This window comes from Anser anser (genome assembly GCF_964211835.1).
Source record: "Anser anser genome assembly, chromosome: 15".
NCBI classification, from domain to species: domain Eukaryota; kingdom Metazoa; phylum Chordata; class Aves; order Anseriformes; family Anatidae; genus Anser; species Anser anser.
The window spans coordinates 154,597-177,631 of NC_139736.1; the positions used below are offsets into that span (position 1 = coordinate 154,597).

At 38.3% G+C, this 23,035-nt stretch overlaps 1 protein-coding gene across 2 annotated transcripts in view; it reads right to left on the reverse strand.

The window, feature by feature from the left end:
- PDPK1 (3-phosphoinositide dependent protein kinase 1) overlaps positions 1 to 23,035 on the reverse strand; it is a 67,238-nt gene that overhangs the window by 15,075 nt on the left and 29,128 nt on the right. Inside the window, exons 14-17 of one of the 2 annotated variants that reach the window (XM_083800568.1) lie at positions 12,304 to 12,412; positions 11,068 to 11,159; positions 9,964 to 10,059; positions 6,704 to 6,820 (exon numbers count right to left, since the gene is read on the reverse strand). In XM_083800568.1, the coding sequence (XP_083656694.1) occupies positions 6,704 to 6,820; positions 9,964 to 10,059; positions 11,068 to 11,159; positions 12,304 to 12,412 (414 nt within the window). Of the gene's footprint in view, positions 1 to 6,703; positions 6,821 to 9,963; positions 10,060 to 11,067; positions 11,160 to 12,303; positions 12,413 to 22,651; positions 22,941 to 23,035 lie in introns of those variants that run through there. The other variant, XM_083800567.1, reaches the window with a different exon arrangement.

A 23,035-nucleotide genomic window follows, 5' to 3' on the forward strand; every position in this document is an offset into this window, starting at 1 on the left:
AAGTTAATGTATGGTGCTATAATTACTAACACAGTTCAAGGACCTAAAAAAATCAAATTGTTGCACAGATACACTGTATCTAAATGTCATTACTGAAACTATATTACATCTACCTACCAAACCACCACAAACATGTAACAAGGCTGTCCTATTCCTCAGTCTCTATTATATCATTAAATTGCCCTGGTAATGGCTCCACAGAAAAGGCTTGACTTGTGTTTTAAAGCAGCAGCATTTGAAAAACTATGGCTATTTGTCTAAAAACAAGCGTACTTCCATTAGTCTAGCAGACCACCAAAGAAAGTAAAAGACTTCTTAGAGTAGGAAGGATGAAGCCAAGATGAAATCTTGGTCCAGAATCTACTTGAGGGATAAGACAATTTCCCCAACAAAAGCTGAAGGCAGACCAAGGTAAAAAGCAGCTTCCATAAAGCACTGTCATGAGAAAATAAAGCTTAATTGTACTTTTAGGGAGAGAGAAGAGAGATACTCAGATGTTCCAGCACTCTGGTAAGACAGCCAAGCAAGAACATCTACAGACTGAAAGAGCTAGTGTCTATGAAGAGCATCAGGCAGTATGTCTGCAGAAAGAAACAACTTGATGCCAGGCCTAGGTAATATCACAGTTTCCAGACCCGGATGGCATTACAGCATGCCTAATCACAGCTATATGTCCCATTCTACAAAGCTCATCTTCTGCTCCTACTGTGTCCTGCTTAGTGCTACAGCAAGACTATCTTCAAGGCCTCTCTTAAGGAGGGAGAAGGAAGAGTAATTGAAAGGAAGATTATTCTCCTTCCCACTTTAAGCAGAACTGCCAGAAAGTTGAACTGTCATGTGGAGTTGTTGCATACCCAAGACTGAGCAACACCATTTGATAGTATAATTGATAACAATTTTTAGAACAACAAAAAAAAGCTGTTAAGTTGGCTCTAAGCCTGTTGAAGTGATATAAAGTTTAGTCTATGCATTATATATCAAACTACATAATACAAACACAGCAACTACTTCAATTACTGTGGTAAAATGTAGGAATATTTTAAACAGTATTTTTAACCCACTTATAGACCAGAACACATTCAAGAAGCTGGATACATGTTTAAAAAAACATACATAATTAACCTTCTCTGAAGAGAAATTTGAAGAATAAAATTCAAGCATACGATTTGATTCAGTATAGTCAATTTTTCTTCTTGCAAAATGGCAAGAACTTGATAATAGATAAGCTATAACAGCTGTAGTAATTATCCTACCAGAAGAAAATAATACTTCTTTACTCATTGACACACAACAGTAATAAGTGATTTCTCTGAAATATATGATACAAGATCCAAACATTAGCCAAATGTTCAATCCTGATTCAAACTAGGTTGATAGTTCCTCAGTTGATAGCTACTTAAATCCTCCACTAATGCTTTATAATTCGAATTAGTTGACCTTTTGCATATAAGTCTTTTTAGGAGATGTGTCTGATTATTTATTAGCTCACTGGACAAAACTATTGATGTTGCTGACTGCAATAAATATAGATGACTTTTTGACATTAAATAGTTGGTGCATTTCAAGACAAAGTTTCTTTTGCAACGTTAAACACAAGTTCTTCAAAACTTCAATGCACTATACTCCTGTAAATAGTTCTACGTATATATGTCCACAGCCTATGATGTATTATTTGTGTAGTTATCAATAGGATGCTACAAACTTCATCTTAGCTTCAAGATGCAAGAACAGCAATGAAGGAGATAGCAGAAAAAGAAACAGTGAAAAATGGTTGCAGATTAGAACTGTAGTGTCAGAGAGTATGCTTAGAAATAAAGCAGTATTGTAGCAAGTCATCTCAATGTTCCCAGCGTAGGCAGCAACATTTTAAGAAGGATGCTGATAAACTGTAAGGAGTTCTTAAACCTCTCTGTGTCCCCCGCCACCTTCTTCCCCCCTCAAAACAACACAAAAACACAGCAAATCACTGCATCTATGTATTACAATGCATAGGAGGAGAATTTTCAGGTTTTTCAGCCTGCTGCTTCTCATGTTTTCTGAAAGGACAAACTTTTTTTTTTTGTCTCAACAGCAGATGAAGTTTTTTATGACCAACAACTTAAGAAAGGAAAAAATATTCTTAAACTATGAATTTCACAGATTTGTATGATTATATATACATATACATGTATTTATATGTATCTATATGTATATATGTATTTTTCCTCATTGTTTTTTTCCTTCCATGTGTTGAGTCCCAACAATGTCATAACTGAGCACAGGAAAATGTAAACGTTACGTATCACAGAAAATTTATTTGATTGCGATCCATTCATTGATTGCATGGAATGAAGTTCCTGACACTACTAGGCTGTCAGCTGTAATTAACAAAGGCACAAATGGAGAGCAAGTAATTTTTCTTTTTCATAAATCAAGAGAAGCAGAATTATTTGTATTATACTGCTTGATGTGCCAATACAGGTCAGGGTTTTCCTGAGAAGACACAGAAATAACAAGAAGAAAGTCTCTGTGTCATAAAGCCTGAATTTTAAAGTAAGATAAAATGACAATCAGAAAGGTCAAAGAAAAAAAAAATGGCATAAATTGTTTGGCAAAATTCTGGAGAAAGGAAAGGGTGGAAGCTAGTGACTTCTGGTACCAAGAGGACAGCCCCTGCCCCACCTAAGGGCATACATCTACAAAACAGTTTTACCACCCTAAAAGCTGAAGGAAAGCCAGATGTGCCTACAAGCCAAGCATCTGGTCCACCTAACCCTAAACCATGCAAGGCCACTAGGAAGAAATGGTGAGTCATCGTAATGGGTGACTCCCTGCTACATGGGACAGAGGCATCCATCTGTCAGCCTGACTTATCAACTACAGAGGTTTGCTGCCTGCCAGAGGCCCAAATCCGGGATACTGTGGACGGACCACCACAGCTGGTCCAACCCTCTGACTACTACCCCCTGCTTTTACTCCACATGGGCATAAATGATACCGCCAAGGGAAAAATCAAGACTGTACCAAAAGTGACTGCAAAGCTCTGTGGGCAACGGTCAATGTCAGGGGAGCCCAGGTGGTGTTGTCTTCAATACCGCCAGAGAGGTAAAAGGGTGCGAGGAGGAAGGCACCCCTAGCATAAGTCAATAATTGGCTATGGAATTGATGTTGGAAACAACATTTTGGGTTCTGTGACCATGGGACCCTGTTTGTGAACCAGCGTTTCTTTGGGAGAGATGGAATCCACTTTACTGAGCAAGGTGAAGATACTTTCGCCAAAAAACACAAAGTCAGGCAAAAATGCAAGGAGGCCTGTGTGGATGAAGAAGGTGCTCCCAGATAAACTCAAACAAAAAAAAAAAAAAGGAAGCATACAGAGGATGTAAGCAAGGATGGGAATACAGAGACATTATTTGAGCATCCTAGGATGAAGTTTGGAAAGCTAAAGCCCTGAAGGAATTGAGCCTGGCTGGGGATGTCAAGGAGATTGAGAAGGGCTTCTGTAAGTATACTGGCAACAAAAGGAAAAGTAGGGGAAAATATGAGTCTGTTGCTGGACGAGACAGAGTACCTGGTTACACAGGACAGTGAAAAGGCCACTATACTAAATGCCTTCTTTGCCTCAGTTTTCACTAGCAAGACTGGCCTTCAGCAATCCCAGTCCCCATAGAGAAGATGGAAAAGAAGACGTGCCTTTGGTGGAAAAGGATTAGGCCGTGAAATACTTATGCAAACTGGACGTACACAAGTCCATGGGACCTGATGGAATGAACCCACAAGGGCTGGGGGAGCTGACAGGTCTTGGACAGATGACCCAGCTGGAAAGCATCTTGGCAGAAAAGGACCTGGGGGACACCAAATTGAACATGAGCCAGCTATCTGCCCTTCCCGCAAAGGCCGCATTACGCGAAGTATTGCCAGCGTGTCAAGGGAAGTGATCTTTCCACTTTCCTCAGCAATAGTGAGGCCAAACCTGGAACACAGTGTCCTGTTCTGGTCACCCCAGAACAAGAGAGGCATGGCAATCCTGGAGAGAGCTCAATGAAGGGCCACAAAGATGCTGAAGGGACCAGAGCACCTCTCCTAGCAGGAAAGGCCAAGAGGGACTGTTCAGCCTGGAGAAGGGAAGGCTCAGGGGGATCTTACCAATAAATATGAGAGAGAGTGCAAAGAGGAAGGAGCCAGGCTCTTTTCAGTGGCATCCAGTACCAGGACAAGAGACAATGGACACAAACTGAAACACAGCAAGTTCCATCAGAACATCACGAAACACTTATTTACTGTGGAGATGACTGAGCACCGGCAGGTTGCCCAGAGAGGTGTGGAGGTGTCTCCCTCCTTAGGATATTCAGAAGCCATCTGAACGTGGTCCTGGGCAACCTGCTCCAGTTGGTCCTGCTCGAGCAGATGAGTTGGACTAGATGACCTCCAGAGGTCCCTTCCCACCTCAACCATTCTGTGATAAGTAACAGCAGACAGAGACTACCTGATGCCTATCCACAGTCAGGCTTGTTTTCAAAGAGAAGGGAGTTAAAGAACTTACGATAAAACTGGCATAGCTGAAAGAATAGGTCAAATCATTCCCGCATCAAGTTATTCAATAGCAGCAGAAAATATAAATCTCTCCCTGTTTTAAATCAATGACTGTACAACTAAAAATATCCCACTGAAAGGTAACATGGTTGGTGCATCACTTTTAGGAACATTATTTTTTAAGTGAACAAATCTCACACGTAGCTGAATTGAGACAGATCTCTAAACGTGACATTTCAATAACTTGTCTATCCTGGTTTAACAATATTGATTCAGATCTATACAATGGATTTACAGGACAAAATTAGCAATGGTATCACCATCAAATATAAACACTCCAACTTGCACAAGCAACATACTGCCTACCTCCCTTTCTCCTCTGCTTTTCTCTTACTCATATTAACTAACTCTTCTTCATGACTACCAGTTTCCTTCTCTCTCTGTGGTTGTCTGATTCTCAAAGCTCAGTAAAATACATCACAATTATTCTCAAGTTCTATTTTGAATATTCTTCTATTTTAAGTATTACTGCTTCTATTTCAGACCTGGTGAACTGCTTGTATACCAGAAGGCTTGTCTTGGAAACTTTTTTTTTTTTATACTAAAAGTTGATAGAATGAAAGTCCTCCCCTCTATTTATTTATTTACAAATTACATTCTATGAATGGCCCATACTCCATTTTGAGTTCTACTATTTTCACTCAACTGCCTTCTCAAATTATTTGCAAAAGGCTAAAAAGATATACGCATCAGCCCTTAAGTCAGCGCTGATGAATGACTCTAAGACAATAAATGTATTTATTTCAGACCTCTTGATCAATTTTCAGACTTCAAATCTAGGAGCAAGAAAGGTTTCCTTCCAGATTTCTTTTTTATTATTATTTATTTCTTATTATTTATTTTATATCTGCTTTCATTTCTTTACTGCCTTCACCCATCTCCCATTTTATTACACTGAACTTTACTTTTAGTTCTCAACAACAAACACACGAACAACATCATGCTGCCTGTACCCTATACATCCTTACCTACACTCAACATTCCTACCCACTTCCAGGAAGTCTGCAAACCTAGTACATTAATTTTACATTCCAAATGTTACCTATGCAACTCCAGGAAACAGATATTGCTTAGTACCTTGAAAATAGATTCTGGAATATACTTCAGCAGCAGTCCAAGTTTAAAATCTAGAATTGCAAGAATAAGTGTCCATATCATAGGCAAGGTTCTGCTCATAAGTCACTTCGCTGTCATATTATCTTCATGGTGTTATACTAATCTTTTAGACTGAATAACCATACATATAGCAAGGAAAACAACAAAAACTCCAAGTATTTTGTTGGAGAAAAATACTGAAGAATACCAGGTTCCCAAATCAATTCACATAACACACTATGAAACAGAGCACAGCTATGTAGAGAACTTGGAACTGCCTCCGGTATTACTGTCTAGCAAAAAGATCTTGAACACTGGAAAGTAACGCAGTGATTAAAAGAGCAGTGACTTGGGAACAAGGGGAGCAGAAAGGATGAGACGGCCTAATACCAAAAAAACAAAACCAAAAATACCTCAAGATATTCCTTCCTCTTGATACAAGTTTTAAAAGTAACTGCTGCTTTTGTTATCCCCTCAATCCTCCGTATTTTTCGTCTCTGAAAATTTGTTTTTCATTTTTACTGTTTTAATATATTTCATCCACCTAATAACCAATTATGTTTTGAGTTACCAGAAGTAAAGGACTCGGGACTCTAAAGTTAACTTATTATTAGGTATGCGAAATATACCTGAACTGGAAGAATGCCCCTTTTGAAATCAGTGAACGCGAAGTTGTATTTACAGGGCTTCTAACATTTAAATTGTACAACTTTTACTTAACAACTATGGACCAAAGGCTGTTAACTTTGGAGGAAGATTTAAGGAAAAAAAGTTACCTATTAAAACAAGAACTCTTCTTTAGAAAAACTTTTAACTCAAGTCTAAACAAACAATTTTTTGTTTGCTTTTTTTAAAACAATATGAACATTCATAATGTGCAATGAAATACTGTGAATATAAATAAAAGCCAGTCACAAATACATACAAACTACTATGTGCTGTACACCTAGGAATAAAGTGGAATGATTTGAATGCAGCAGAAACGCAAGGAGGCCAAGCATATCAGTGTGAGGGCAAAAAGAACGGTGCGACACACCTCACTGCAGCATTTCTGGAAGCATCTCTCTTCCCCTTTCACTTCCCGTGACACTATCAGGAGATACTCTGACTGCTGGGCCCGGCCACAGCCATACTGGGAACCTATACTGACAAGCTGAAATAACCAATCAGAGCAAAACACAAAAAGAAACCTTTGTAAAGCTGAAGCACATACCATTATCCAAATCATACAAATAACAGATGAGCTCAAATGCGTAAGTAACAATTACTTGCCCCTAGAACAAGTTGCTACCAAGCTAGAAATTTAATTTTAACTTACTGAAAAGTTATGGAGGCAGTTGCAAAGCCGTCTGATATTTCAAGGGAAGTTAAAGGAGTCACTGATCGTAAGTTAGAAAACTCCCCATACCATTGTGGTGTAACCAACTACTCTGAAAAACCTAAACAAAGTTTGGCGTATTATGAAAGCGAGAGCATTATTTTCCTGTCATACATGCCAAGTGCAAACAGTAACATGGATATAAGACTGGAAGGTGTTATGCAAAGCAACATATCCAGCCTGTACATTAAAGAACCTCGTCTTGTTCCAAAAGTTGTTAAATAAAATATAGCCAAGGAAATATATTAAGTCATCTAGAGGAAAAAACGAAATTTAAGAAAATTGAGCATTCCAAACTGGTTTCAGAATAGCCAATTTACAGAAGACCCAAGAAAAGAACTGTAGTGTAAAAAATTGTCCCGTTCCCATGAAGGTTAGTACCATGAGCTCTGTTCACAATTGCTAAATGTCTAAAAATTCAGAAGTTCATAACAATCTCAGCAATATTTCACAATTTATTACAAAAAATATTTTATCTTAATAATACATGGCACTTCCTAACCCGTTTAAATTAAAGCACAGCCCATCAGCGCACTTGAGAAAGGTGAGAGCTTTACATTAAGTGCGAAGAACTAGACAACAACCTCCTATTCACAGTATACTGAAAATCAACACTGACAAGAAGACTCATGGACAGTAAATTTATTTATCCTGTAATTGTTACGTGAATAATTTTGAAGGCAGCTGCTAAATACTGTCCTTCTCATATAGTGAACCTATTGAAGACAGCATTACGGTGACAGACTCAGGTTACATTAATCATTAAAATTTACATGACTTACATGCTGTTGTTGTCTAAAGCCTTTGTATGTGGCAATGTTACATAGCCCAAAGTTTCTCATTATGCAGTAATGCCAAAATGTTATTCTTCTGATTGCCTGAAGAGGTAACAATGGAAGCTAAAAATAATCCACAGACTAACACATTAAAATCACGGAAGTGGGGCAGCACAACTATTAAAGCTATTTTTTTTTTGGAATGAAACTGATATTTAATTGCACTTTTCTAGCAGCACTCATTCACTTTCTTTAGAAAAGTGCATCAATGCATAAGTTGATAACTCATAAGTGCACCAGCGGTTTAACACTTTCCTCTCCTATTTGTCACATCCAATTGTATTTTGATAGAAAAGTAGAAATATTGAGGGAAAAAATACTTCTGATCAAAAACAACTGCTAAAACATGTTACATAGGGCACAGAGTACAGGGACTCTCAACCCACAGGAATATTATTCCTCTGAAAAAGTTGATGATCTCTATACCATCAATGTTAATATATACATAGCATGGTAGGTGCCGTTCCATAGAGTGCTTCGGAAGGAAGTACACTGCCGAGCAACAAAGAGTTATTTAGAAAAAAATACATTACAGAAATGCTACTGCGCATTCAAATCTTCATAATAAAACTGCTTGGATTATACAGAGTATTGTAATTATGTTCTAAGTGAAATAGGTCTACTAAAAGCAGGTCTGCCATAAAACCAAAGGAGAGAACGACCTGGTCTGAGGAAAGGAGAAGCTGAATAATAAGGGACCATACAGCTACTGTGTCTATCTACTTCAAACTGTGTGTCCAAGAGAGAGCAACACGTGGCAAAAGCGAAGTAGGAAGGAAGCTGGATGAAATGAAAGACATAACCTTCAAGAAAACCACTGGAGTTTTCCAAAAATATAAATTCTAAGAGAGATTATAATGGTTCTTTCTGCAGTGGCGCTGCCAAAGCAGTAATACTCCCAAATATAATATTCACAAAGAACACAGGATTTTAAGACAGCTAAAAGATATAGTATCATTTATTCTGTTAAAAAGAAAAGAATCTGTTTTGTAGCGAAAGCTAGTTTCTCATGACAAAGAATATCTAAAAAATTTTGTCAATGCACTGGTCAAAAACCAGCCATGTGGATTTAGTGAGAGCTTTTTCAAGTGACTTAATACTGAGTTTCTGGCACGCCAAATGGATCTTTTAATATTTGAACTGGAGAACTGAAGCATAAGAAGCTTTCTCTGTGTTGGTTTAGTTTATTTGGTCATGCCTTTCTCTATGATACAAAAGCCTTACACATTTTATTGAATACAAACAAAACATTTTTTTTAGTTTTGTGTGCTGTATTCTTAAAACGTTCCTTTGTTGTGTTATTAGGGGGAGAGTGCAAGGGATAAAAAGTTTGTGCTTATATTCTGATCTCTCCTACAGCTGGCACCAGACACTGAAAAAGATGTTGGCTGAGCACTAGGGTCTCATTCCAGAGTTAACAGAACCACTGCTCCTGTGCAGTTTAGATATTCTGGTAGGAGAGGAATGTAAAAGATGAAGAGGCCATGTACTTAGTTTCTTATTCCCAGAGATCATCAAAGAGAAAAGAAAAATCATTTTGTAATTTCACATTGTGTTTTCCAATATACTTATGTACTTTCAAAGTTATTTTTACGCAGTGCAAAGATGGAAACACCTGTAGCTCATGCCCATCCAGCTTTCCACCTGCACTGGATAAGTTTTCCCTCGTATACATATCAGTCCTTTACCTGAAGAACCACTGCTTTGGCCTAACTAACAGTTATCTCTCAAGCTCATCTCTTTTACCAGATGTCTGCCCTACCGTTTCTATAAACTTGCATTATTTTATTTTGGTTTATTCACCCTGCTGCTGTGTAGACCCCAAAGAGTTACATTTCAAACATGATGTATGTTTTTATAGAAAGTCAGATCAGTTTAACCAACAGAGAGCTACAGCACTTTTGTTCTCTGACAAATAAGAATACAAATCTGAAATTTCAATTTAATCATGTATCTTTTTATTAATCCAATTTCTGATAACAATTGCACTTAAAAAGATGCACAGAATTGACTTCCTACTCCTCTTTCACATAACTAAATTTTTACAAGACTTTGAAATTATATCCTATGTGTTTCTGTTACCTGTTCAAATTTCCAGCCATCAGACATTGTGGAGACCATTTGAGTGAGTTCCTCTTCCTGGCACTGCAGCACCCTGTACACGTGTTTGACTGGCACCTTTAGGAAGAAATATAAGATGCTCAATACAGCATGGAATTCGCTATCTTTATAACTTTGTGACTTATTCTTTAGAAATAGTAAGCACCAACCCATTTTTTTTGTAGAATTCTCATTTGCTCAGAGTCACCTTGCTCAGTGCTTCATGAATGTTTCAGGGACTGAAAGTGCTACTTAAGAGCTATAATCATCTTAAGACTTATCCATAAATAGATGAGCTTCCTACATTGTTCCATGTCGTAGCAAACCACATTAGTCAAAATCAAGGCTAATATTCTGCCTTTAAGGGATGTCTGACCATACTCAAAAATGTCGTTATTTCTCTGTCAAGCTACCTTCTCCAGAGCAATGAATAACTAGGACCACATCAGGTGAAACCCTGCAGAAAATACTGCTATTCCACAACCCAGCTTCAAATTTGGCAACAGTAAGTTTGTAATGTCTCTATGAAGACTCAGTCGAAGGCCAGAGAAGCAGAGTTAAAGAACAATCACAAACTTGAATACTCTTTACTTAACAGTTTCTCTATGATATTCATTTTATGAAGAAACATTCATGAGCTGATTTGAGAAGAGGCAGGGTCTTCAAAACTATAGAGCACCACAAGTAAAGTAACTTTAGTTCCCATCTTGATCTTCTGTAGCAAACAACATTTGTACGTATGCTGTATAAACAGCACTTATACATCTTATCATATATCTCACCATATTCAGAGCGTTTAAATGTATATGAGAAAAATAATGCTAGCCAAGGTGTTTTCTAAAATAGTTATTTCCAGAAATATTTTGACAAAGAAATTCCACTATAACTAGACATTTTTGAACAACTGTTGAACAACAGAATTTTAGTTTTTGAACTAGAACTGGAACTGTTTGCTTGTGCCTTTTGTGAAGGGTACAGCCGCTCAGTATCTTACCGGGGAAATGAGCAGTTATGGAAAAAAAAAAGGAACCACCCATTACTTACTATATCATAAATAATCAAAAACACAGTAGAAAACAGCCTCACCTGTGAGATTTTGCTGTCTCTTTCTCTTATTTTGTCCTTTACCAGTTTTATTAGTGATGTGATATTGTAGAATTCAGCCTCTTCCAGTACACCTAGTATGAGAACATGTTTTGAAAAGAGCATGTAACCAAAGGTTCCCAGCCAAAATCACCATCCAGTTTCTACGAAGATCTTCTGTTCCGCTACAGAAAACAATTTATTTTGCCCTAGGATCAATTTGTTTACCAGCCTAACTGTTCTGGCTTTCTTCAGGCAGGTGTAGTTCGTGGTCTAGCTCATTCTGAAAAACTGTCCTAAAAACAAACTGAAAAAATTTGATGCCATTTCATACGCAGAATGAGAGGCAGGAAATAAAAGCAAACAAACAAGAATAGGAGCACAAATGCCATTCTACAGCAGTCTGATGGACCACCATAGCTCAAGCCCTGTCTCTAGAACACTAAAGAAAAATCCAAATACTCCCACTGAAAAGTTCTCTTACTGGCAGTGTGCAGAAAATTTTTCTTCTTGTCATTTGAGATCTCTGTCCCTGAACAACCTCTTTAAGATTCTGACTGCTGTAGCATACTACAGACTGCAACAACTCACATGTTCAAGCCTTACCTGTTCTCTACACAAACGGTATGTTTAACAATGCAGATTGAAATCTTAGTTCAAATTATTTCCTGCTAATTTTCTTAGACTCCATTTCTCTTCAATCAATTTGTTCACTATCTTATCAACACAGCTTTAGTACTAAAACAGTCATCCTCCATTAGGATAAAATTGATATGAATTGGGGCCAGGAAGCCAGGGGCAGAATTTACTCTTCAACAGCACATTCCACATATCTGAACATTTCAAAACTTCACTCATACTTGGCTTTACATCTTCAAAAGCTTGTTTTGCAGCCAATATTCATTTGCTTGAAGATGACTGAAAACAACTATTTCACACAGTTATACAGGAAAACAAAACAAAACAAAAAAAAAACAAGATTGTATGATAAAAGGCATCTCCCCTCACGGCAAAATGTTCTACTTCTAACTGGGAGCAGGGGCTGTGAAACCAGGAATCATGCTTAAAACACTCCAGTAGCAGCAAATACTATAACTGCACAATACCAATCAGCTTTGTCTGAAACAGATTGAAATGCTACACTGATTAAGATTTACCATCTACAGGTACATTACTTTTGGTGGCTTTCAAAGCAGTGAGAATAATGAGAAAGTGACAAAAGATTTTGTAATATCCTACCTTCCTCAGCTAGGTCCTTGTTAATAACCAGTTTCCCATGTCTGAGATAGTTCAGCACTGGCCCAAAGTAGGTCGGGTCTCTGTCTATTAAATAGGCACCTGTTTCATCCTATATTAGAAACAAACAAAACAAACAAACAAACAAACAGGACAGCCAAAAAGGCACAATGATTTGAATGCCCAAGCAGGAATTAATTGCAAGCTCATACTCAACTTGGTATATGAATTACAAGCAGGTACTCATATACAGCTACATCACTTAAAGCCGAATTTAAGACATTAAATGGAAATCAACAATGTAGTTGTAATTGTATCAGATTGGTCAATCAACACAATCATGTACTAGACACCTTTTCGCTCATCAATTCCCACCCCTCTTTATCGAAAGATTATTAAAGCATCAGACCACTGTTACCATGAAAGGTCTAAGCAGTAAGTGAGAACACTGAAAACTAAGGCTAAAAATAATACAGGAACTACCATTTTGTTTGGAAACCTCAAGTACAAGAACAAAGAGGCTAGTATTTGAATCTCACTGTAATATAGCTTCCACTCCCACCCCCCCCTTTTGTTTTTAATTAAAAGCAAACGAACCTACCTCTTCTTTAACCTGAACATTTTGTTCTAAAATCTTTTGTTTCTGTCTTAGCTGATATGTACAAATACTCACAGGGTACTGAGAACTGCCATGTACCAAGCAAGTGTTTTATGTGCATCTTCTAAAAAAAAAAAAAAGTATGCTGAAGATGCAGTTCCTACCTACCTCATGCAGAGAAAAGAGGAATCAAGATCAAATTATAACTGATGCTTAGTTTACCGATTAGAACATAGTTCAAGAAATTTTCCTGCTGATATTCTTGACAAAGACAAAGGAGTAAAATTGTTGTTTCCTATACAATTTAGGGTCTACGTGTGCACACCTTCTATGTGTGAGTAATGCAATACTGACATAATCTTCTTCTTTAGAGCTCTGGACAGCAAAAAGTGATAACACAGTTGTCTAACAGATACATCTGTCCTTTCTACTAACAAGCAGATCGCTGACAATAGTAATACTTCAGTACCTCAAGTTTTGCTTCATTATATATATTCTATAAATATATACTGGAAACTTGAAGCAGCATGCCAAGTACTTTTTAAAATTTAATAATTATTTTTAATATTTGATTAGATTACAGAAAATACTAAAAAGCATTAAATACCATAAATACCAACAATACTAGCTAAATTTGAATCATTCTCATATATATATATATATACACACACATATATATGTGATACTTGTTCTACATGAAAAAAATCTGCTGACCGAATTCCTAGCATTTGGAAATTCATGCTGATATGTAAAGGTTTGATGACTGTACTGTAATACCTGAAAACTCCCCCTGTTTAACAGTTCTTAAGGTTCTGAAAATGGCTCACTGAAAATGATTGCGGATGTATTTTTAGGCACATGGATTTAGTTTCTAGAAAAATGCATTTATCTAACCAGGGCTAGCAGAAAGCTAGACCACAGCCTGAACTACAATAAAAACAAACATCTTTCTATCATTTCACACTAAATGCTTTGCACACTAGAAAGCACTATGATTTTAGAACTAAGTGAAGGGATGCTATATTTCACATAAAACTATACAGATGTTTAAGAAAATACTGCTATTATATTAAAATGTGCTGTCAGTTAACCAACACAGAGCACACAGTGCTTGATGAAGTCCAATCACAATTTCTTCTGTGACTGAAATTCATGGTCTCACAGAAGATAGACTATGCACCAAACCAGTTGACAGATGAAGTGCACGAAACAGTATATTTTTAATGTTCCACATTTATGTGCATTTACATTACCAAAACACTTCATGACTGAACAGTCCATAGAAACAACCCTCAGAAATTAAGTTAGCTGTCAACTGTATGAATTACAAACTGAAGAGCATTATTTAATCCAGGAACAGAAAACAGCAAAGTTGGAAAGAACGATTGAAAACCGATAAAAAGAAACACTGCTTTAAAGAAAGAAAAAGAGTCTTCGGTCATCTTTTGCAACTTCCACCTAATGATAGGTCACCAGCAACCTGCATTACCTGAATTCATCAGCCTAGCATGTACAACAGAGCATACCATTAGCACATGTACCAAACATGCTTTACATTTCCTGACAACATCCACTCTGTGATAAATAAGATATAATTACTTTTGTCTTCTAAGTATTTTTAACCTTTCTCTCATCACCTACAAACCTTTTTTTTTTTTGCATTCTCTCAATCTTCCTTTCACTTATAATTTTCTTTCCTCACCAGTATCAAGTTTTCTTCCTCACCAAATTACCACACAGAATGTATAAAAATGCTTACTCTGCACACTGATGAATACAAATACCATCCCAAATATAACGTACCATATACAAATAAAGTGCCATTGCACTATTGCCACAGTTTACGAAGTCTGTAAGGTAATAATGCATCTTTAAAAAATAACAAAGAAGAAAAAGGAACCTCGATGTCTTATAATTTATGGTATACCAGTCACTTTTTTTTTTTTTTTTAAGTTGTAAACATCAAGAGTTGAAGTTTAAGAACTCCAGCTAAATTCTGTGAGCAATCCAAATTCTGTCAGTAAGATTCACTCTATTATATAAATTCCATGCAAAATTATGAATACACTAAACAATTGAGAGTAACTGGCCACCCTCCTACTTAGATCACAGATATGGAAAACATGCATTCATTAACACACTTCCAAAGAAAAAGATGTGTTCCTTGGACTTTGATCTCACAACTCAGTTTGGTTCAAGGAAGTCAGGACACAAAACATAAATGATTCAGTAAAGAATACTGTAACAAAATACAAAAGATGCAGATGTAAGAGAGGCATAAAATTGACATCCTGAGCATCCTCCTGTAGAAAATGCCTTCTCACTCCTCCTTTAGAGTGAGCTTCCTGATTATCCCTTCAACATGTACTGAGCACTGGATGTTAAAATCACAAAGAAAAGCTGCTTACACTAGATCTTTAAGGATATTTATGTAAACATAAATCCAATAAAAGCTGACTGTGTAATCATTGGCTCCACCTACAACTCTCAATATATGGGTCATAAGAGTTCATTCCACACCTTCAGAGTATTATTAAGTCAGGGTTGGCTTCATTCACATGCACATGAAAATACGTTGTACTCCTATGTAATTGGCATTTTAGACACCCTTTCTAAAAGAAACAGTTTTACTTTAATGTAAGATAAGAACAATAATGTGTGCTTCAAATATGATTTAGGCAGTTAAAATGCATAGCTACAGTTTGTGTAGATATAACTGGTCTTTGGGCTTGATAACTTGAATATTAATAAACTGTATAGTCCCAGCTATGCCGCTTCTTTTGCTAACTAGTTAGTTATACTTCTACAACCTTTGAGCAAGTTCGACTCTTCACTGTCACAAGCAGAGTGAACCCACCTCCCCAGATTTTTCAGATGAATATTGTAAGTGCTAGACATATCAATATTCTAATAAGGTATCAGTTTTCTTTCCTGTAGATATATTCTACATAAACACACGTTAATGTTTACCGTAACAGCAGCTGCAATTCGCGTTTCTTCTCCACTCAGTATAATCATATGATCTCACATTTTGACTGAATAAGAGTTCCATACAAATTTTGCCATTCTTTTTAAGGATACTCAAAACAAACAGTTGTGTTTGTGTATCCAACACAAAACTGCTAATTAGCCACACAGGTGTTTGTATCTCTACACAATTCTATTCTTGTATTACAATCTTCTCTGTAACAAAAGAGAAGGAATTCCTTGTTTGGAATTCCTAGAGATTTTCCACACCTGCTCTCCTTTATGTTTTATCTTTAATCTTTATCTTATCATTTAAAAACCAACATTGTTGAGGTACAGTGAAGGCTGCATTTGTTTACCACTCTCCCACGTCAATGTTTAGCTCAACTGTGTAGCAGAATAAAGTTACAAATAGTATGGAATTTTAGGGAAAGCCTAATAACTAGCTGCTAAATTTTTGATTACGTGGTTATATATATATATATATATCAAAGTATAAAGGCAGTGTAGCTCACAAATAATTTTCCTTCTTCCTTAAGAACTAACCCTGAAGTATATCTACTACCCAGAATTCAGGGAGACATGAGACTCAAAACAAATATGCATTTTCACAGAATTTGAAAAATATAGCCCAAAACAATGAAATGATCGTATATTCCATTCTCAGGCATTTCCATTTCAAACTTTATAGAGTAGCAGACTAAGGTTCAAAGGAACCATTAACAATACTTAGCGTGATCTTCATATAAAACTTATATAGGATTCAATTTATTTCCTCTTAAAGTGAAATAAAACCTTTTAGGCAGTAGTGGTGAAACCTAACAATTTTGTGCAAGACATTCCAATAACTAGTTACTGCCCCTGTTAAAAATACGTACTTTCTAGCCTGGACATGTACAGTTTCAAGTTTCATTAGCTGGATCTCACAATACCTTTGCTAGACTGAAAAGGCTTCTACTATGTGACTGCTTATCTTCACGTATGTACCTCTACACTGAAAAGTTACTCCTCAAGCTCTCTGCTAAAAAAGTAGTTCTGCTCTTCATAACCTTCCCCTATATCATATTTCATCTTGTGACTGTTTTCCAAGTCCTCCAATTTTTGAAGTGACCATGAATTATGGATACTTGTATCAGGTACAGGACTCCAGTATGAACACACACATACACCTGTGTAATGCCATCTAACATTCTCCCCGAGAATTGCATTAATATGCTTGTTAAAATGTCAGAAGTTTATGTCCAGTTAAGTAACTTCACTGAGGTCAAAACAAGTCTGATGACACCTCCTTAAATACTTTTCCTGAATGGACACACTCAGAATCCTCACCATCAAGCTCTTGGCTCAACACCACGCTCCAACGTGGATATCTAAAACAGTGAAATCATTTACGTATACTGACCAAGTGGAAGTTCTGCTAAAGGCAGTAATATAGACAGAAACAGAATAATATTTGGCACTAAGGCAGGATTTAGAAATAGCTGTCTCCCCTACCCTCCTGTATTTTCCAGATCGTGAGATTGATACCCAGAACACAATCTTCTCAAACTGTGTGACCTAAAAACTTTGAACAACAGCTGACTGCCAATACTAATCAAAACTACACTAATATCACAGCACACCCACCTAACTAGCCAGAAATCTTATGGCAAAATAAAGTTTATCTTAGAATAATGACTATAATTAAGATACTTTTCTTCCACTGATTATTTAGTGCTGACAGCTAAGGATGTGCTGCCAGGAAGATTTTGATTTTTTCTAAAACATCCAGTGATTCCTTCCTTCCTTCACAGTCTGTCTCAGTACTATTACACTTAACTTTATAAAGGTTTTAAAAATCAAGCATGAGTACTGTTGCCAAAAACCTTATTAAGAAAGGTTGGCAACCTTCTTGCTTAGGGGAAAGACTAATGAATAATAAAATAGTTTATAAAAGAAAAAGTGGTATCCAGATAAACCAGGAAGGTGCTGAAATCAGGAAATACCTCGCTGTAAAACTTACAACATAAGCGTTAAGTAAGTTAAACAAGGATGAGAGAGTGAGAAAGACTCTGCTTGTCTATTTTTTACATATTCACCTGTGAACCAAAATTTAAATGCTCCTGAAAACAACTCCTATTATGAACATCGGGTATGACCACTACCACTTCACTCACTTGCTGAAATGAATCTCAACAGTCTTAAATACAAAGTCATAACACACCGTCAAACGTTACAAGTCAGAGGATCAACATGTCACTGTATTATTCCTTTTAACACTAACCTTGACACACCCCACGGCAAAACTAATCTTCTCTCTGTTGCAACTAGAAGCCTATCTGATACCAAGAGACAGGCTGCAAAGCCTTGTTCAACCTTAGCACCTGCCGGTCATTCGAAGGCAAACATACTGCTTTTCTTGAAGACTTTTTAACACCAAGAATCAAGGAAATACTGTGATTTCTGTAGTTAAAAGAATAAAAACTAGTTGGTGTTCAAACTACAGTAAAGAAAAATCATTATGTATGCATTTTTTATGAAGTATAACATGAACTATTTCAGTTTTCTATTTTAATTTCTAATAAACTCATCCAGTTAACATGAAACTTATTGTGTCAACATGGGTGAGTCTGACACGCTTCACTTGTTCAGTTTAGGCAGAAACAGTTCTATTACTGATTTTTGGTTTTGCTTATAGATCTGTTCTCAACCAAGAAAAGCTTTTCTTACGGTTACATTTTCTAATGCTTCTAATTTGGCAATCTGGCAAAGCAAGAAGGAATGTCAACTGAACTTTTTTCTTCAAAGATGTATATTTACTGTTGTATGAGTTATTTAATTTTGGGTTCTTCTGCTTGGTCTTGCACCTAAATGTGCAATCTGCCCTCCCCCCCCTTCTGTCAGCTGGGACAACATTAGAGCTTTCTACAAACTGGCTTAACTCACTTTAATTATAATAAATATATATATATATGTATGTATGTATATGCCTCCTCCTTCATTTTTGCTGAGTTACACACTTCTTTGATGGAGCACGATCATAAGAACACGAAACATGCCTATGAACTACAAAATGCATTTTGAATTACAAGCACAATTCAGTAGTAATCTGTTGACAATACAAGATAAAACTTCCTGAAGGAAGTTATCAAAGTGCATCTCAGACAAATTGCCCATACAGGAATCATGATATACCTGCTAAGGCTACATTATTTTTTATAGTTCCTTCTAACAGAGGGATGTGTCTAACAGTTTTCATTATTGCATCTGCTGGCTCATCCCTCAGGATTCTCTCCGCTCCCCCTCACCCTCCTCATCTGGAGGTCGGGTCAAGTATGTCTGGGATGGGTGTGGTGGCCACCGGCCTACCTACAAGCTCACGTTCACAGAATCACAGAATTGTAGGGGTTGGAAGGGACCTCAAGAGATCATCAGGTCCAATCCCCCTGCCAAAGCAGGTTCCCCAGAGCAGGCTGCCCAGATAGGTGTCCAAACGGGCCTTGAATATCTCCAGAGAAGGAGACTCAACAACTGCCCTAGGCAGCCTGTTCCAGTGCTCCGTCACCCTCACCGTGAATTTCTTTTGCATGTTGGCGCGGAACTTCCCGTGATCCATTTTTTGACCATTGCCCCTTGTCCTATCCCCATAAACCACTGAGAAGAGGTTGGCCAAATCCCACTGTCTCCCACACTTAAGATATTTGTAAACATTGATAAGATCCCCTCTCAGTCTTCTCTTCTCAAGGCGGAAGTTCACACCCTCTTACACTGACAATTTTAAAGTTTAAAACTAGGTCTTTAAAACCCTTGTGATCTTTAGTAAGAAAACACAATGGAATCAGAATCAGAGAATCGTAGGTCAAAGACCAGCTCTCTCCAAACTTTAGGAGGGCATTATCTTTAACTATTAGCTGCACCTTGCAAGAACTACCGTTTTACAAGCACAAAATTGTATACTATGGCAGTTGTTGTAAATAAAGTTTAGTATATGAATAACATTCCATTTTAGTATCAGGTTACAGCTCACTGAGACTCCAAAAAGTTAAACCATGAGAGAATTAACAAATCTGTTACTATCAGATTATATATTCATGGCAAAGGAGAAGAACCAGAGTCCAAGACAGTTTCACCAACTATTCCATTGAAATATCCGTGCTCATCAGTTAAAAGACATTTGATATTTCACAACTATACCAGAGAGACAATCTACAGATAAGCTATTGTATCAAGACAGTATGCCCACAAACTGATGAGATGTCTGGGAAGGACTTTTTTTTTCTCTTGCAATAACATCTATGATATCTGTTATCTTATAAATCACAGAAAAGCAAGGAACTGATTCGATTATGACTTGTTTTCTATAGAATATGAAGGATTCTAAAAGAAGATTCTAAGTTGAATCCTTGGAAGACAAGTTTAAGCAATCTTTTGTACTGTAAAGAGTGCACTATGATGGGTAATCTACGAGGTAGGCCACTTCTGCAAAATCCAAGAGAGCAGATTAGTGCAGACACAGGCGCTGAAAGGATGAAGTGAAAGTCAATGACTCTAGTGCAGATGTTCAAGACAATGGGGCACGAAACTCTGACAGATGTTGGAATGAAAAGACCACAGTGGATATTTGATCAGGAAAGGCTTTGCTGCCCTCCCCCCCCCCCTTTTTTTTTTTTTGCTTTACGTACATCATATTGAAGACAATTGGGTTCATTAACCCAGAGAATGCAACTCTGAATAACAAAAATTTCTCCAAATCCAGATTTTCCAAAACAATTTGTAGTTTTCCTTACTACCTGCCTCATGTTACTTATTTGCACAATAATCTATTAAAGACGTCTATACCAGCCACAATTTTATTTTAAAAAGTAAAACTCAATCTTAAATATAAGATCCACTTACAACCACCTCGTGAAACTGTTTTAGTAACGTCAAACTGGAAAGAGCACCTTAATGTCACATTCTCATCTTGCATTTTAGCTCAATTCCAATTCTGTTCTACCGTGCGTTCAATCAGGCTACTCACAGGGACAGGATAATGCTATTTGTTTGCATCTTGTAAAAGCTGTTTTCATTAGAATTCTACATTGGAAGATAGTAATATCTAAGCAGCTCAAATAATGCACAGACGTGCTCCCTGTAAGCAGAGAATATCTTCCTATAGCTGTTACCGTAGCTAGCTTTAATTTATCACGGACACTATTAACAACTATGGACTATTTAAGCCTAGAAACATCAAAGAAATTCATCAGGTGCCTCCATATCCTACCAAACAGCTAAATAACCTTAGCATAAGTTTACAATATGCTGCTGTAACTGAAACACGTAAGCACAGTACAAAGAAAATCTTTAGATTAATACCTTAAAGTTTTGTAAGATAAACACTTCACTGATTATATGCTTGTGAAAGAGGATTGATTTCATCAATTAATGCAAAAGACACCCAAACGGCTTAAATAGGGCTAAACCATTTATTCTAAAAATGCACCTCTTGATTACATCAATTTTTCTTGCAGTATATCAACTGAAACCAGTACCTTAATTATTAAGTATGCCTTATCTTTTATTTAAGAGACCTTAGAAAAAAGCTTCCCCATTCCCTCACAAGAAAAAACAGTTCATGACCAATCCACCTACATTTTTACATCTGTTTTTACAGGTCAGTCTAAGCTAAAACTCTCAAAACAAAACAAAGATAGCAACAACAGATCTCCCAAATGCCACACTAAGATATTTTTCTCTAGCTCTGGAACCTTGTTCAGACTCTGCTCTACATTTTCTTAAACATCCTTTGTGGAAGTCATGTATGAAAAAATGAAGAGAACCACTACCAGCTGAGCACTGAAAAAAAAAATAAGAATTATATAAAAATAACAAGTCTTTGCTTTTCATCTGTTAGTTATATATCTGAGGATCATAACCTGTTCCCTTTTTCTCCCTAAATATCCAGTACTGGAAGTCAATTTTCATCCATTACATTCCCAAATCTCTTTCAGAGCCAGAACTTTACATGAATACTTTATACCCATTATACAAGCCGTTCCATAAATAAAATCTTAATCAGTAGCTTCTCTTTCCCTACTGAGTCAGAATGAATGCACGAATACTCAATATCACCCACCTTTTGCAGTCCGTACACTATATGCAATCTTTTATTTGACGAATTGCTGAAACGTGGCACGTTATGGCCGAATGAAAAAGGTTATTTTTTCCTAACATACTGAATTTCAGCTTCATAAAGTATTCTTCTACAACAAACAGAACAATTCATGAAAAGAAGTCGTTCGGTCCGGTTCTTGAAATTGAACCGGAGGGTGATGACGGTGCAGAAACAGAACGACACTCGTGCAGGCAAACGCTCCGTGAAAGTGCTAAAACCAACGACAGTCAGCCAACGTCACCGTTCAAATAAACGCACGAACGAGCCGGTGCTCTCTTTGTCACGTTCGTAAGGCGGCCGCACAGAAGCGGCTGCGTTAATCGGGAACCAAGAAGCTCACAAGAACCCAGCCTCCTCTCACCCCGAAAGCTGAACTTCCACCGAGCACGCGAACTCGCCCAGCGCTGCCCTTCATTCACGCCCCCAACGGCGGCCGAGCTTGCGCTCGCCGTTCCCGCAGCCCGCGGCTCCCCCGCGCTCCCCGTCTCGGCCTCGCCGCACCGCCGGCAGCGCTCCCCGCGGGCAGGCGACGCCGCGCGCCGGGCCCCGGCAGCACCGGCGCGGCGCGGCGCGGCCGCCGCAGCGCTCCCGGAGCCGGAGGCCGGCGGCGCGGGGCGGGGCCTTGCGGCGGGAGCGGCGCGGCCCGCGCTCACCTTGTCCGAGTCCAGGTCGGGGTCGGCCTGGCAGAGACGGAAGAGGAAGGACTTGGGGTCCCTGCAGAGCGTCTGCCGAGTGGTCAGGAAGCAGGTGCCTCCCACGTTCAGCCGGACCCACTTGCCGGGCACGGCGCCGGGGGGCGGCGCCGAGCCGCACCGGCGGCAGGGCCCGCCCGGGCCTCCCGGGCCGCCGGCCGGGGGGCCCGGGAAATCGCAGTGGTTCTCCGCCGCCATCCTCGCCGCCGCCGCCGCCGGAAGGGTCCGCCCCAGCTACGGGTCCGCGGGCGCGCCGCCCACCGGAAGGGCCCCGCGCGAGGCCTTTCCCCTCCTTCTTCTCGCCCGGCGCCTGCGCCGGGCCGCCAGGGCCGCGGGCTCGCCCGG